Source organism: Callorhinchus milii, unplaced genomic scaffold, assembly GCF_018977255.1.
Source record: "Callorhinchus milii isolate IMCB2004 unplaced genomic scaffold, IMCB_Cmil_1.0 Scaffold14, whole genome shotgun sequence".
NCBI classification, from domain to species: domain Eukaryota; kingdom Metazoa; phylum Chordata; class Chondrichthyes; order Chimaeriformes; family Callorhinchidae; genus Callorhinchus; species Callorhinchus milii.
In genome coordinates, this window is record NW_024704755.1 from 467,521 (window position 1) to 482,041 (window position 14,521).

Genomic DNA, 14,521 nt, shown 5'->3' on the forward strand with positions numbered 1-14,521 from the left:
CAGGCTGCAGAGTTCTGGATGATCTGCAGCCTATGGAGAGAAGAATGGGGGAGGTTGACAAGCAGGGAGCTATAGAGGAGAAACCGTTCGTGGAGATGATGTGGAAACGGTGTGAGAGATACGATCTGAACCAGTCAAGGACAGAACCATGAAGTTTGAGGTGAGAGGAGAGGCTGTGGAGGAGGACAGAGTGGTCAACGGTACCGAAGGCAGCAGAGAGATCAAGAAGGACAAAGAGGCAGAGGGAGCCCTGGTCACAGATGGACAAAATGTCACTTGTCACTTTGACCAAAGCTGTTTTTGTGCTGTGAGCAGCACGTAAACCCTTAGGAGGGGATCATGATGGGAGAGGAAAGAGTGAAGCTGGGAAGCAATGACTAGTTCCAGGACCATGGAAAGGAAAGGAAGTTTGGAGATGGGGTGGTAATTTGAGAGCAGGGATGGGTCCAGGGAGGATTTTTTTTAAGGATAGGAATAATGATGGCCATTACGGCTACTTCAAATAACAAAGGCGCATATTCTCATACCATAGTCTCATACCCATCCTCTCCTTTCACAGTCCCAGACATGACTAAAAAGCAACCTACTTCCCCCAAAAGGCTGTGAATAAAATGCTGGATCCATTAAAATTTTCAGACCGAGGTGATAAGATACTTGTTAGGTCAGGGTATCAAGAGGTATAGGGCAAGGGCGGGTAATTGGTGTTGAGGTACAGATCAACCATGATCTTATAGAATGGCAGAACAGGCTCGAGGTGCTGAATGGCCTATTGCTGTTCCCATGTTCAGCTCTTGCGCTGGATGATTAGGGACATGTTAGCAGTGCATATAGGCAATTACATGAACAGATCAAAGAGGTTTCCTAACATTTTACAGCAGTGTGTTCAAATTGCTAAGGTAGCACAACACACAATGTCAGGCTTTCTACAACAAAACTAAACCATGCAGTATGACATGGCAACATCTGAGGCAAGAGCTAGTTGCAAGACCTATAGATCATGTAGAAATGCTTTGTGACTTGAGATCAATAATAATAAAAAATGTTCTTTGAAACTGAAATGAAACACCATCCTCAAGACCAAGACTGACAAGCAAAAAAGTAACTTAAGAAGCAAATTCATTTGGTCGCCTACGATATTACAGAGTGTGGGAAACCAGATAGCTACAGTTCCAATCAGTCTGCTTCATGGAGACTCACAGACAAACACAGGAGCATCACATCAAGCGACAGCTTTAAAACCTCATAGCAAATAACTGGCTAAAAGGGGACATTGTTGTACTTTCAAAATGTCTATGCGTTGAGAGGCAGATTTCATATAATAAAAACCTTCTCACATCTGTGAACAGAATGAACTAAATACATTTATTAAACACACACCAGGAACAACAGCCCCAACAACCTGACCACTGGGGACTCGGTTCCCTTGCACAACAGAGATACACGAATTCCAGATATCCACAAACCGAATATTCACAGTACCACTCTCTCTTTCTAATATATATATATATTACATATATATCTTTCTCAATCAGCAGCGTGACTCACTATCTAGCAGTGGGAACGGCCGCTTTCCTGGCAGGGTGCTCAATATCTGGCAGCGCCAAGAGCCAGCGGTTGGGAGGAGACAGAGATACGCTTGCCTTCCCTCAGTTTGAGTGGGACTCCCTGACGGACTGCAGGTATCATTTCAGCTGATATTATTTCCACTCAAAGCAGCATTGAGTTCCTGCAATGAGAGGACAGTTCACCAGAGAGGGAACGGGTGGCCCAAAGTTCGAAATCGTTCACAGGGTGGATGAAATCATCTGCCGGGCCAGATGCGGCCCTTGGGCCGCCAGTTGAACTTTCCTGACTTAACACATTGGGCTCAGGGAGAGCAGATTCAGCTGTAAATTAAGATGCACTCTTCCCCAATTTAGACTGAATCCACTCAGGAGTTTGCTTAGCTAAGCGCTCCGAGACACTACTCCAAGTGAAGAGCGCTATATAAATGCAAGTTGTTGCTGTAGCCATTTGGATCTAGTAGTCGTACACAGAATATTTGTGAATTGTTAAGTACCGTTTTAAGCTTTAGATTTTCAGCTCCAGATTCGTTGAAGGAGATGCCCTTTAGGAAGTGGGGTCCTATCTGCACTGGGACTGTTGGCAGCTCACACTGCAGGGGCTGGGCTGGATATGGTCTTCTTCCTGCTTGCTGTGCTTCTGCCTCACTGCAGCAGCCCTGTAACATGCCAGAACCAGGTAAGAGTGCCACACAATGTTAAACAGTCACACTCATTTAGGATTGAAATGGAAATCCTTTGTTTCAACAGAACAGGCTGGATGGGCTGAATGACCTCCCCTTTGCTAGGTTACCAGACTATTACTATGTTAGCTCCAGTCTGCCAAGGTCAGACTTGCTGAGTGGGAAAATATGGACATGAGGCTATACCAAGCACACTTGTACTTTCACGTTGATTAATAAAAAGAAATGCAAGTGGCGCTCAGTATTACAGCAGCGATCAGAGAATCGCAAGTTCAGAACCGTAATCCCTTTCCATATTTGGATTGTCAGCTGCTCTGCTGTGGGGAGGCACCTTGCAGAGGCTCTGGCCTCCCCAACAGGAAATGTAGGGGGGTGGGGGGGGAAAAAAAAAATCAAAGGGAGAGTCACCATAAAGCATTTCCTACCAGCCGTCTACAGCCTGTTAGCAGAGACCTGGGAGCAGGTCACCTACCGTCTCCTTGGCCAGGGATTAAACAAATCACCGGGAACCCAGAGTGAGTGGGAAAATATTAAACCATAAAGAAAGCCACAAAGCTATTTTTCCATTATACCATCCATTTCAGTTGCCCATAAACATCTAGTCTTACCAAACATTTCACTTACAGCACAATGTGGTACAGAAGGCTGGAGAATGAGTCAATACAATATAGCCAAACTAAACTAAGGTAGATCAGATAACTACCCCTCTTCATTATAACATCAGCAACTCCATCATACTTGCTTTTCCTCCAGAAGGCAAGATGTTACCATATTGCCAAGTGGACCACAACCAATGGTAAGTACTGGTGATTAGTCAAAGGACCATTACCTACCTGTAAAGAGGCCTCAATAGATTTGGGGTTGAGGTGGAACCCAGCCTTCATTGCATATTCACAGTGACCCAAGCTTTCCAAAGCTAGTTTGTAAGCCTGTAAGATCATCAATGAAACAAAAAAAAATCTAAATCCCTAGAAGATACAAGCAAATACAGATACACAATGTTACATACAAATACAGTTGAGAGCATCACATGTGAATATTTCAGATGTGCTACAGTTTTCCACGTACAAGAAGCTGAGTACAGGGCTTGACTTGAGAACAGCCTCATCCCACAGCCAACAATTCTAATTTAGCTTCTGCTAATTTATTCATCACAAAGGTACATAAACCGAGGAAGTGGCCACCTCACCAATAAAATGGCTGAATTCCTGCAGAGGCATTTAGTGTGTGAGGACAGTGGGTACAGAGGCAGGTATGGCCAGGTAACCATCACCTGTCTGTAGGACTGCAATCACTTCACTAACGTCACACTTTTGAGTTTCACAGAACTTGATGGATGATTTCCCTTTTCACCTATTTTTAAAAAAAAACGTGTTCAGATCCATCCAATTCCTGCCGACATGCATGCCGAGACCACGGACAGCTCAAAACATGTCATTCTGAGAGAAACCTATTACAAGAGGTGGTTTTAAACTTGCCTGAAATATTTCAAGTCATTGAGGAGTTTGATGGAGAAACTCTGGTCAGATCTCTGATGCACTCACTACATGTGGTGAGGATAGTATGATACTCTCACAAGTCACTCACCTGCAAAGCACTATTTATCTTCACATTTAACTCTTTGAGCTGATGCTCTGGGATAGCCATGGCCTGAGAACAGAACAGTTGCTGTACTTCAATACCAGTCAGGCAGCCATCGCTTCTCCTCTCACGTAGCCGAGATGTAGCCTGTTTATAAAACAAATGCAATGGTCATAATTCACAAGGGAGGGAGGTTTGGATAAAGGTCTGTCAGCCCATTTGATCTCAGCCTTCCAGACTAACCTCCTTATTGGAGTATCACGTTGTTTCTTAACTGAACACACATAAACACACAAATTAAGTTTTTAAAGAACGACAGACAGACTATATTTCCATACTAAGCAGGAATGGTGCAAGAAAATTTGATCAACATGAGCTCTTGTAATTTGTCCTCTCCACTGAGATGATTGGCCAGGATTAGAATAAAAAATGGATATGAAAACTAAAAATATTGGTGTGCAAATGACCTGTGGGAGAAGCGGGGACGGGTAACCAGTAAGCCTCAGAGTTTCCCTGGAAGGAATCTTTTTGAGCAGGATGTCATTCCCTTTCTACTATTCCATCCAATAGTCTCAATTTGTTGCACCAATCTTAGATGAGGACAGAGGTAGACAAACACCTGTACTCTCCAGCTCTCCGGTGTGTGGAAGGTGAATTAAACACAGAATTTAAACTGCATGACCACTACCACTGACGTATTTGATGTAGAATCTGCTGTTGCTTTTTCACTTCCTAGCGTCAGTAAATCATTCCTGCCATTTATACACAAGGCTTAATCAATAATTCAGACAGAAACGCAATGGTTTGACTTTTAGTTTTTTCTGATCAGTTGGGTGTCTGAATGTGTGGAAACAAATCACCGTGCTTAAGTGTTTCTCACTTGTGCCTCGTGCATGGATATTTCCAAATCTCTCAAATGGAATGTTCACTCTCTTCCTGGAGGGACTCAATCTGCTTACCTAATTCCGGAAAGTGTTAGGCGCATGTTGGGGACTCTGGAGAGTGCACTGGGGTAACTCCTGGAGTCTAACCAGCTGAAACTGCAAAGCAAGCTATTGAAATCACTGTCTGGCAAGCTTCCTACTGCCTATTAGGCCCTCTACCTATTAGGACTTTGGCTTACCCAGGAGCTGAACGGGAAGAGTCACTGTCCCCAGTGACCAGTCTAACCCTCCAATCCTGTTGACGAGCCATTTGACATCCGACAAGGGTTGAGCCCTCACTTGGTGGAGAGCAGGGATTAGGAACTCTTTGATCTTGCTGATGAGCAGCACAGCTCAGCATAAAATGTGTGATGGTGCCTGGCCACTATCCTGCCGGCCACATTTTGATTTTTACAAGGACTTCTCTGCTACACAAGCACATTGACCAAATACCTAACACTAAAGCGTACTATACAGAAGAAACCAGAAACAGATGAGCAGTCTGAGATTAGCATTCTTGTTTAACATTCCCTCAGGAAGGGGAAACAAAGTGTTCACAATGAAAATGTGCAGAGCAGTGCGGCCGTCAGCACTCACAGCTAAGAAAAACACTCTGGCACAGGATATCCTGACACAGAGCCTTGCTCTTCCCCTCCACAGTGAGAACAGAAAAGCAATCAACAATCTACAATGTAATCCACAGCAAATAAAAGTTGGCATAAGATGCACAAAACTTTCATGTATTAAATGAACGCAGATCTGCACTGGAAAGTACAACCCACAACCCAAAAGTCAAGAGTTGAGAACCCACAGCATTAGCAATGCAAACCCACCCAACCCCAATCTATTTCCTGTCTAGAACTGCCAGACACTTTGATTTCATCAGGTTCACCATAAAATTTAAATACAATTGGTTAAAGTAGGTCAGGCATGGTCAGCCTTTGTAACTGCAACGGCAGATGAGCTAATGGATCAATATTTAAACAGACGTTTGTTGTCGTGAGATTAAGTTAAATCGATGGTGACATCTGCGCAGCAAGCATGTTTGTATCTTGACACTGCGTGCGTTTTACGCTGTGAATCTCTGCTCTGCAGTCTTAACCTGGGGAGCATAGTGGAAATGTTGCAATAAATCTCAAAAAAAAGGTACTTTTGAGAGGAAAATATGATGCTCTAACAGAAATCACCAACGCTTAATTTCCATGAAAAATAAGAGTGCAATCAAACTGCTTTCTGCTACTAGGTTAACAGATTTGAAACAAACCCACAAATGACAACTAGGATAAGTCAATGCAATCATTCTACAACCAAGCAACAGATCTCAAAATTGTAGACAATAACTACATATAATCCTTGGGCCTTCGTATAGATGGGTGGGAAGAGTTTAATATTGGACACATGATTTCTGTAAAAAATATCAGGGTACAGGCACAAGAGAAATGCCCAGAAGATAAGAGAAACACAACACTGAAAATGAAATCCATTTGGTATTGGTGCTCTCTTCGGTCTGATGACAGAGTTTCCTACATCTATTCTAGTTCTGAGTTTATACATTTCAGCTGCTGAATATTCAAGGTCCAATAGTAAAGAGACGAGGCAGCAGCAATGTAAAAACAAGGGCAGATTCGATCACCTCAGTCCAGCTGAGTTACAGATCTCAGCTAGGGAAGAATTTGTTTTAGTGCCTTGCCTGTAGAGAGGGAAAACAAGTAAAGGCTCCTCTGCTCATGATCACTACATGGCAACTCTTTTTGGAAACCTTTGACAACATCCAGGGAGGACAGATTGAATTGCTGAAAAGAAAAATGTCAGGCGTATAAGTGGCTGATAGAGGAGAAGAGAACATCCCAAAGAATGATCAGAAAGTCCAGCTGAGAATCCCAGCAGCTGAATAACTGAGTCAATTCAAAGGATTCTCACCACATCACACACCCATGCAGTGAGAAAACAGTCATCACATTGTTCTCAGGCCACCCATTGGACCGCAAAAACAAGCAAAAGAAGTTCTTACCTCTGCAGCACCTTGCCAAGATCTCATACTCTCTTCCAGCTCAGTCATGTGGCTTGTGTTCCTGGGTTCACTGGTCGCTGAATTCTTCCTCTCTTGAGCTTGGGCTTCTGCCAAGCAAGAGTGGGCTACTGGCTGGACACGGTGTAACGCCTGGGACAAGAATTGAAAGTGGACCTGAAGGACCGTGAGGAAACATCGGCCCAGCACCTGACAAAACAGAAGATGTTGTGGTTTTAGCTTGTTGGTCTGTGGATATCTAAAATAATAATAATAATTTGGTCACTCAATCCACAACCGTTTGTGGGACACTGCTGTGCAGATTTGGCTGCCGAATTTTGCCCACAGTCACTCCATTTTACAGTATATTCTGTGAAGCCCTTTGAGACGTCTCGAAGACGTGATAAGAGGCTATATCAAATGCAAGGATTATTATTAATTCAAGTAGGAAGCAGCCTTGCATGAACTCTGCCAACCTTGCTGGATAGAACCAATTTTCCTGTCCTCATTAGGTCATATTACAAGTAAAATATCAAAAACAATAAAACGTCTCGATAATTCAAATAATAAAGGTTAATCCTCTAACTGCGATCAAATTAACCCGTTTATAAACGCAATTAATGCAGTCTGAATTATCAGGAACGATTCAATCAGCATATTAAAATAGTGTTTCCAATTGCAAACACTCAACTATCTGATCCTCTGTAACCCAAGGCAGGCGATATATGGAAAGCAAGACCCGACAGTGAGTGCTGGTGGGCAAGGGGCAGAGAGCGAGCAAACATGGAACAGGCGAGATCTGAACACATTTCTTGAAGCCACTCTGCTCCATGTTCACCCCATTTCAATCCGCGGCTTCTCTCCCAGTTACTAAATCCATGCTCACGTGCTACTCTCGCTACTCACCGACAGTTTGTCAATACCACACGTGAAGAATGGTTAGAAACACAAGGTCCAACCCTGTAATATTTATATCTTCTGCTTCAAACTCGGAAAGTTATTTTCAAATTAGGATCTCAAAATTGGAGCAGACAGCACCACGCAATACAACAGCCAGTGTGTGTGATGCAGGGAGCTTAGAGCAGCCTATGACTAACCGGTCGAGGAACAGAGCCTGCCCAAAGACATCCCAATATAAATAAGACCAGAGCGGGTAAAATACCAGATCTGAATACTAACGACAGAAAATATGTTTGTGGCATAACAGGGGAAGCTCAGAGAACTGATACTTCCAACAAACAGTGATCAACAAAGGCACAATTCACTGCTATCAGGAACAGTGGGTTAGCGGGTCTCAGGTTATTTGGTCATAGCATTTTTTTTCACAAATTACTACTCAGTGACCTCGAACCCTTCCTGCATTCAATTAAGCTAAGAAAAATCCTGCAAACTTCCATATCATAAAACAGCTGTTTCCAGAGGAAGTCTGAACGAGCTGTGGGGAGTTACCAGAAACAGAATACCACAGGAACATTGGGCTCGTCTACACCAGCATTTCAATTCCAGCTTCACTACCAGATTCCTCACTCACAGCAGACATGTTTTTGAGTATTTAAAAACTGTGGATAATGCAAGTTTCTTTACTCCACACACTTCTGTTTACCTAGCACTAAGTAGAAATTTGGTTGTTAGTTGATTGGCGGATCGCTTTCCGGAGGTAATAAACTCTTCAAAAAAAATGTTTTCCACTCAACCCACCACCCTTTGTGGGACACTGCTTACGCAATTGACTGCCACGTTTCGCTTACAAAAATACAGTCACTTTACAGTATATTCTGTGAAGCGTTTTGAGACATCTCGAAGACATGATAAGGTACTGTAACAAATGCAAGGATTATTATCATCATCCAAAAACCTCGATACAGAGTTCATTCAAAATCGATTGCAAAAACTGAAATATAAAAATATTTTATTAAAATCCATCATTCTTGGCAGAAAATATATTTGTTGTAATAATTTAAATACAGTATAAAATATCTGTCCAAAACTGAGGCCAACTGTCAGCCCACTACTACAAGTTGTTCCTCAGATGGAAGCACAGATTTGAATGTTGGAATGTCTGATTGCCCCCACGACTGACAAGGCCTTGTTGTGTCAGCTCAACTCTCACTTAGGTCATACCCCAACTTCACCATAAACACAGCACCTCTTTGTTCCCTTTATTAGAATTTAACAAGGCATGCTCTGAACTTAGGATCACATTTCCTTCAAAACCCAAGTAGTCTGACATTCTGTTTTTTAAAAAAATCTTTAAAACTAGTAGTTCCTTTTAATTCCATTAACCAATTGAGGGCCGTACTAACCTTTTTGAACAGAGTTCTTCCTCACACACACAACAGTTCAGCTGCCACTTAGGGTAATGTGGAATACACTTACATTCTCCAGTAATATTACCTCAAAATAACTGTTTTTACATTTATTATACGATTATAAAACAGCAACCTAGTTTTGCATCTGGGAGTACTGCACACAGTTCTGGTCATTGGATGTAATGAGAGTTTCTGCTTTTCAGTGTTTATTAATTTAATTTTATCACGGTTTTTTTAGTAACTTGAGTTTGATGTAGATTTCCAAAAAATGGAGGTTTTCGGGGCTTTCGCTTTTTATATATGGTAATGAAAGAGTGTTTTCGGGTACGCTTCACCAGACCTGCCTGTGCAGATGGAGGGGAGAGAGGTGCCCTGGAACCGAGAACAATATGCTCAGATATGGTAAGTCAGTAGAAAACAAAGATATAAGTTCAGTGAAGAACTTTTTCCCAGGTTAGAGTAATAAACACCATTGTGGAAATAGCGGCAGTTGTTTAACAATAACTTGTTACCTCCAGTTCGATCAAACAGTGCAAAGCATTTCCAGTGTATTTCCCCAGATTCTGTTCTATAAATTTATGTAATTTATTCTGAAAAGCAAAATTCCATGGGTGGGCTGTTCAGCCCATTCACTCCACTCTATCAGAGAGCCCTGGACAAGCAGCACAGGCCAGCATTTGTGATCTCTACCCAATTGGTGCAACTGGTAAAGAACCAGTGACAAGAATTGCTAGAAAAAAAACCTTGATATGCCACTGACCACTGAAGGTAATCTCACGAAACTCAGCAGATCAACTCAGCTGCAATTTACAGTATTTGATCCTGAATGGCTGCATTCCACAGACATTCTTCTGTTCTCTGAAACTAGAGATCTACTTGAGCATATACTCAATGCTCCTTTTTCTATTCTATTGTGCGGGGTATGTGTAAATGTATTGTAACCTCTAGCTTCATATAATCCTTGCTAATTTTGTACCCGTAGCTCTGTTATCACATCTTAAATTAATGATTACTGGGATGTCCTTACCTCAGATTATCTAAAGCCTAATGTTTGGGACAGAACTAAAGTATAGGTTACTGAGTCACCAGACTGATTGGTAGCCAGAGACAGCCGAGATCCACAACGGTCACATTAAATGTCATATTTAAAAGTCCTGCAGAAGAGGTGATTCATATTCGAAAGACCTTAAACCGAACATTGAATATTTTAAATATATTAAGTGATAACAACAAACAGAATAGATCACGGTGTTTTATTCTGGCCAGCCGGGTATCTGACACATGAGGAAACCACACTTACCTGCACCAAAGGTTTCATATGTACCTACACATGGAAATGTCTCATGTCCAAAATGGAGTGCAATGGCCTTCTGTGGAGGGATGCACTCTGCTTATCTGATTCCAGAGAACAATAGGCACAGGTTGGCAAGAACCAAGGCTTGGGGACTCCAGAATGCACCTTAGGGGTACTGCTGGAGTTTAACCAGCTAAAACTGAATAGCTTGGAGTCCTGTAGCTCAGTGGTTAGAGCACTCACCTAGCAAGTGAGAGACCTGGGTTTGATCCCCAGCAGGGTGAAACCTTGGGCAAGTTTCCTTACTCCACACGCCTGATAATAAACTCTCAAGAAAAAAANCGATAATAATTTGGTCACTCAATCCACAATTGGTTGTGGAACACTGCTGCGCATAATTGGCTGCTGTGTTTCTACCACAAAAATACAGTCAATTTACAATATATTCTGTGAAGTGCTTTGAGACGCCTAGAAGTCGTGAAAAGCGCTATATCAAATGCAAGGATTATTATTATATTATAGCTTCCCATTGAAAGCTCTGGCTGGCAAGTTTTCTGCTGCCTGTCCAGCAAAGCCACTCTACTGTCAGTCTTTGTCTTACAGGATTAGTAAGTTTAAGCAGGGCAATAGAATCACTGGCCTGTGAGTAACTCAGTGAACATTATTCAACTGACAGCCAGAGCTTTCTCCGCTTGCTGCTAACTGTGCTGTCTAAACCATACTAGGCTCTTAATACATTAGTAAATGAAGGGTTACAAAACAAAGTTAATTCCATTACACCATTCGTACAATATCCTGTAGTTATTGGATATTAATCTGAGCATTTAATAAATGCAATTATCTCAATAAATTAAATAGTTTAATTTACCCACATTAAAAACCATCCAGAAATCCTTAACCCATTCATTTAATTTAATTTAATTAGAATGCACATACTCCAAACTTAACCACAATTTTTCCTGAATAGGAAACACTTTGCTACAACAGCATGCATGTATATAGATAGCATTCTTCTCGGAGGGTAGCGTCATAGAGCACTAAACAATGCCATGGTTTGTCACTGAGCTTGGGGAAAAAGAGGAGGTGACCGTAGGATACAAGCATGAAAGTGTTGGAAAAATCAAGTCAAATCTGCTGAATTACATAAAGGTTACATTAGCAATTCATGACTTGACCACCTCTTCAGAAGTTGATTAGTGCCATCAGAGGATGGAACAAATAGCGCACACATCCCACATGGGAGCTACTGAGATGTTTTGTTTACGATTCATTTCTGCAATGCTACTGCAGCTCAAAAACTTTCAGATAGCTGTACTCATGACAACAATAAGCCCCACTAATAGCACTGATAATGAAAACTTCTTTATTGGCATTATGGTAATATTGGCTGATTGTGTCAACCCAAAGTAATGTATAAATCCTCACTAGTACAAAGGAAGAATACCTACAGGAGAAACACTGAGTAAATAAATGGTTGTTGCAGACAGTCTAAGACTAAATGAATGCCAAAGGAAACATTTTATTTAAATTCTATTTATTATGCTCTGTTGGTTGCCTCAAAATTATGAATGACAATAGTTGGAATTTTAATAAAAATCTGTTTCATACAATTCCTTTGCCCCATTACTGCGTGGAGCTATATTTGATACTGTAATAGATGCACATGCTGGCAGCTGGGAGAGATTCATATCTAACTCATTATCAAAAAATTAAACCTAACGCACATTACCCTAATTTTAACAGCAAAACAAAAACATGTTTGAGTAACTTTACATAACTATGCACAGCCCAAAACCATCTCCAGATTCCTGAATAACTTGAAGGAAATGTGCATTTCAGAAATGAACACAAGTAAAAGTTCACAAATTACTGAGGCCAAATCTGACTTACCACCAATCATGTTCACTAACTGAATGACAGCACAATTGCACTGAAATCACTGGCTGCTCTGTACTGATGTTATAATACACCAGCATCTTCAACACCCACATACCTCAACTTATTTATATCCCATGCCCCAAATATAAATAAGCATTCTGTGAACTAAGCAGTAACTATTACAAAGCACAGAGATATGGGAAGAATATTCTGGCCTCAGGAATTAAAACACAATATCCTCTACACCCCCTGCCTTAGAGTTAGTTTAACAAGTAAGAAATACCTGGACTGATAGTCTCACACCACTGCAGCAGCAGGACAATCCATCTCCCCCTTACATACCCTGTACACACACACACTACACATACCCCATACACACATCCCCTAAACACAAAACCAAACGTTGGAAATCCAAACCCCATATGTGACTTTCAGAAAATGAGATAAAGGAGATAAGGTAATCTGTGAGTGGCATCAAGATTTGTGAAGCTGTATAGAATGAGACAAAGTGAAGACCTGCATACATATTTTTATAAAATATAAATATATGTGTGTGTATATATATATATATACACACACACTCCTTTTTGACATTTATAGGAGTTCCCAATGTCCCAAAAAACAACTGCGCAAGAACAGACAATTTTACGGTAACTACTGAACCCCATTACCGACACATTCAGGTTCTTTAGGAAAGTACCGTCAGCTGTGGGTATAACAGGGAAGAAATACAGAAAAGCACATTTTTATTTTCTCCAGAACTCGTGTACTTTAATCTGGAGGTTTTAAACAGTTGGAAAATCTCACTGCCATTTAAAATGCTGAAATCCTGTTTTAGGTTCCAAAGGCTATCCATGCTAAATAAGTAGCAAGCTTGACAGTATGCCAGATACAGGCTCATATCCTGCACAGGTCAAGGATCACACAACAGAAACCAGGCCAGACATGCAAGGCCATTAAGACTAAGGAACTAAATTTGGGGAGTGGGACAGAATCAACATGGTAAGGAACATTTCCTTGTCTTGGAAGTGGAGAGGATGGAGGCACATAAAAGCCACAGAAAATATTCTCTCCTCATTCTTTTAATTCTGTGTGGGTCTATCTGAGGTTACGTGAGAAATGCGCTTCACTAATCAACAGTGTTTAATCCCGGTACAACTGCAAAGCATCTAAAACCTGCAGAGCTGAGAGCAAACTCCAGATACTAACATATACAATCTATCAGTGGTTAAGGGTGCACAATCCGGCTTTCTTCCATCCCTAGAAACAACAGTGAATTTGGTGATAAAGACTAAGGTGTTCAATGCCAGTGTTGGGGAAATGCACAAATGTAACTGGTGTGATAATCCACATGTTTTATTCTGGTTCAGTCTTTCTATTTTAACTATGGATACTAGGTATTGCTCTGTGAGTAAAAATTAAGTAAATCTACATCTTAAAATTTTGAATGTCAATCAATAAAATTTGTTGGAGACAAGTTTAGTAGTTAAACCATAAGCAGTCAGACAAAAGCAGTCAGCATCAGACAAAACAAAATCAATAAGAAATTTTATACAATCTATAGCCAGGAGCTTACACAGCTTAAAGTATTGATTTAACCAAAAAGTACTACATTTTAATGATTTGACAAATTGTAAATTTAAATAACTTTCAACGATTCACAAAATCATCTCAAAATCATCAACTAGCTCTGGATTGAAAAAGGGTTAAGTGTTATTCAAATGTTACTGTAATGCTTAGAAGAGCATTTCCCAAAACAGCCAGAGCAGAGCTAATTTACATGAAAATGAAATGACAATTGGAACACTGAGGAGCAGTGCCGTGTGAGTGATGGGCAGCAGAAATCAGAAACTGCTACTTGCAACAGCTGGCTCGAGAGCACCCAAAGTCACCCCCCTGTCCATTCGCTGCCGGAACTTACAAAACAGAGATCAACTCCAAACTATTTTTTTTGCCAAAACCTGTGAATTTTCCATGGATGCGTTCAATGACGACTCATCTTTAAGTGTGAACATGTTTAAATGCTAAATATGATGTGAATGGGTTATATGACCATTTATAATTTCCCATTCTGTCTCAATTAAGCGCTCAGTCACTACCCGCATGAAGTGTGGTTGCCATATTGCAGGAAAAGGGTCTTGTAATAGTGTTCTGTTAATATTCTATATTCAAAAATAATTTTTAAAAATTGCTTTCTTTTGCTTTCTAAATTCTAGTAATCAGAAGCCTTTTTGAGCTACACAAACAGTGAATGACTGAGAAAACGGGCAGGAAAACCAAAAC

At 41.0% G+C, this 14,521-nt stretch overlaps 1 protein-coding gene and 1 non-coding gene across 7 annotated transcripts in view; one reads left to right on the forward strand and one right to left on the reverse strand.

Annotated features, from left to right (window-relative positions):
• garre1 (granule associated Rac and RHOG effector 1) overlaps positions 1 to 14,521 on the reverse strand; it is a 50,795-nt gene that overhangs the window by 13,172 nt on the left and 23,102 nt on the right. For 5 of the 6 annotated variants that reach the window (XM_042340542.1, XM_007907902.2, XM_007907901.2 and 2 more), the window contains exons 3-6: positions 6,761 to 6,967; positions 3,833 to 3,973; positions 3,079 to 3,174; positions 2,060 to 2,221 (exon numbers count right to left, since the gene is read on the reverse strand). In XM_042340542.1, coding sequence (XP_042196476.1) covers positions 2,060 to 2,221; positions 3,079 to 3,174; positions 3,833 to 3,973; positions 6,761 to 6,967 — 606 coding nt within the window. The remainder of the gene's footprint in view (positions 1 to 2,059; positions 2,222 to 3,078; positions 3,175 to 3,832; positions 3,974 to 6,760; positions 6,968 to 14,521) is intronic. The other variant, XM_042340544.1, reaches the window with a different exon arrangement.
• trnaa-agc lies at positions 10,573 to 10,644 on the forward strand. Its single transcript has one exon. It is a non-coding gene; the product is annotated as a tRNA-Ala (tRNA).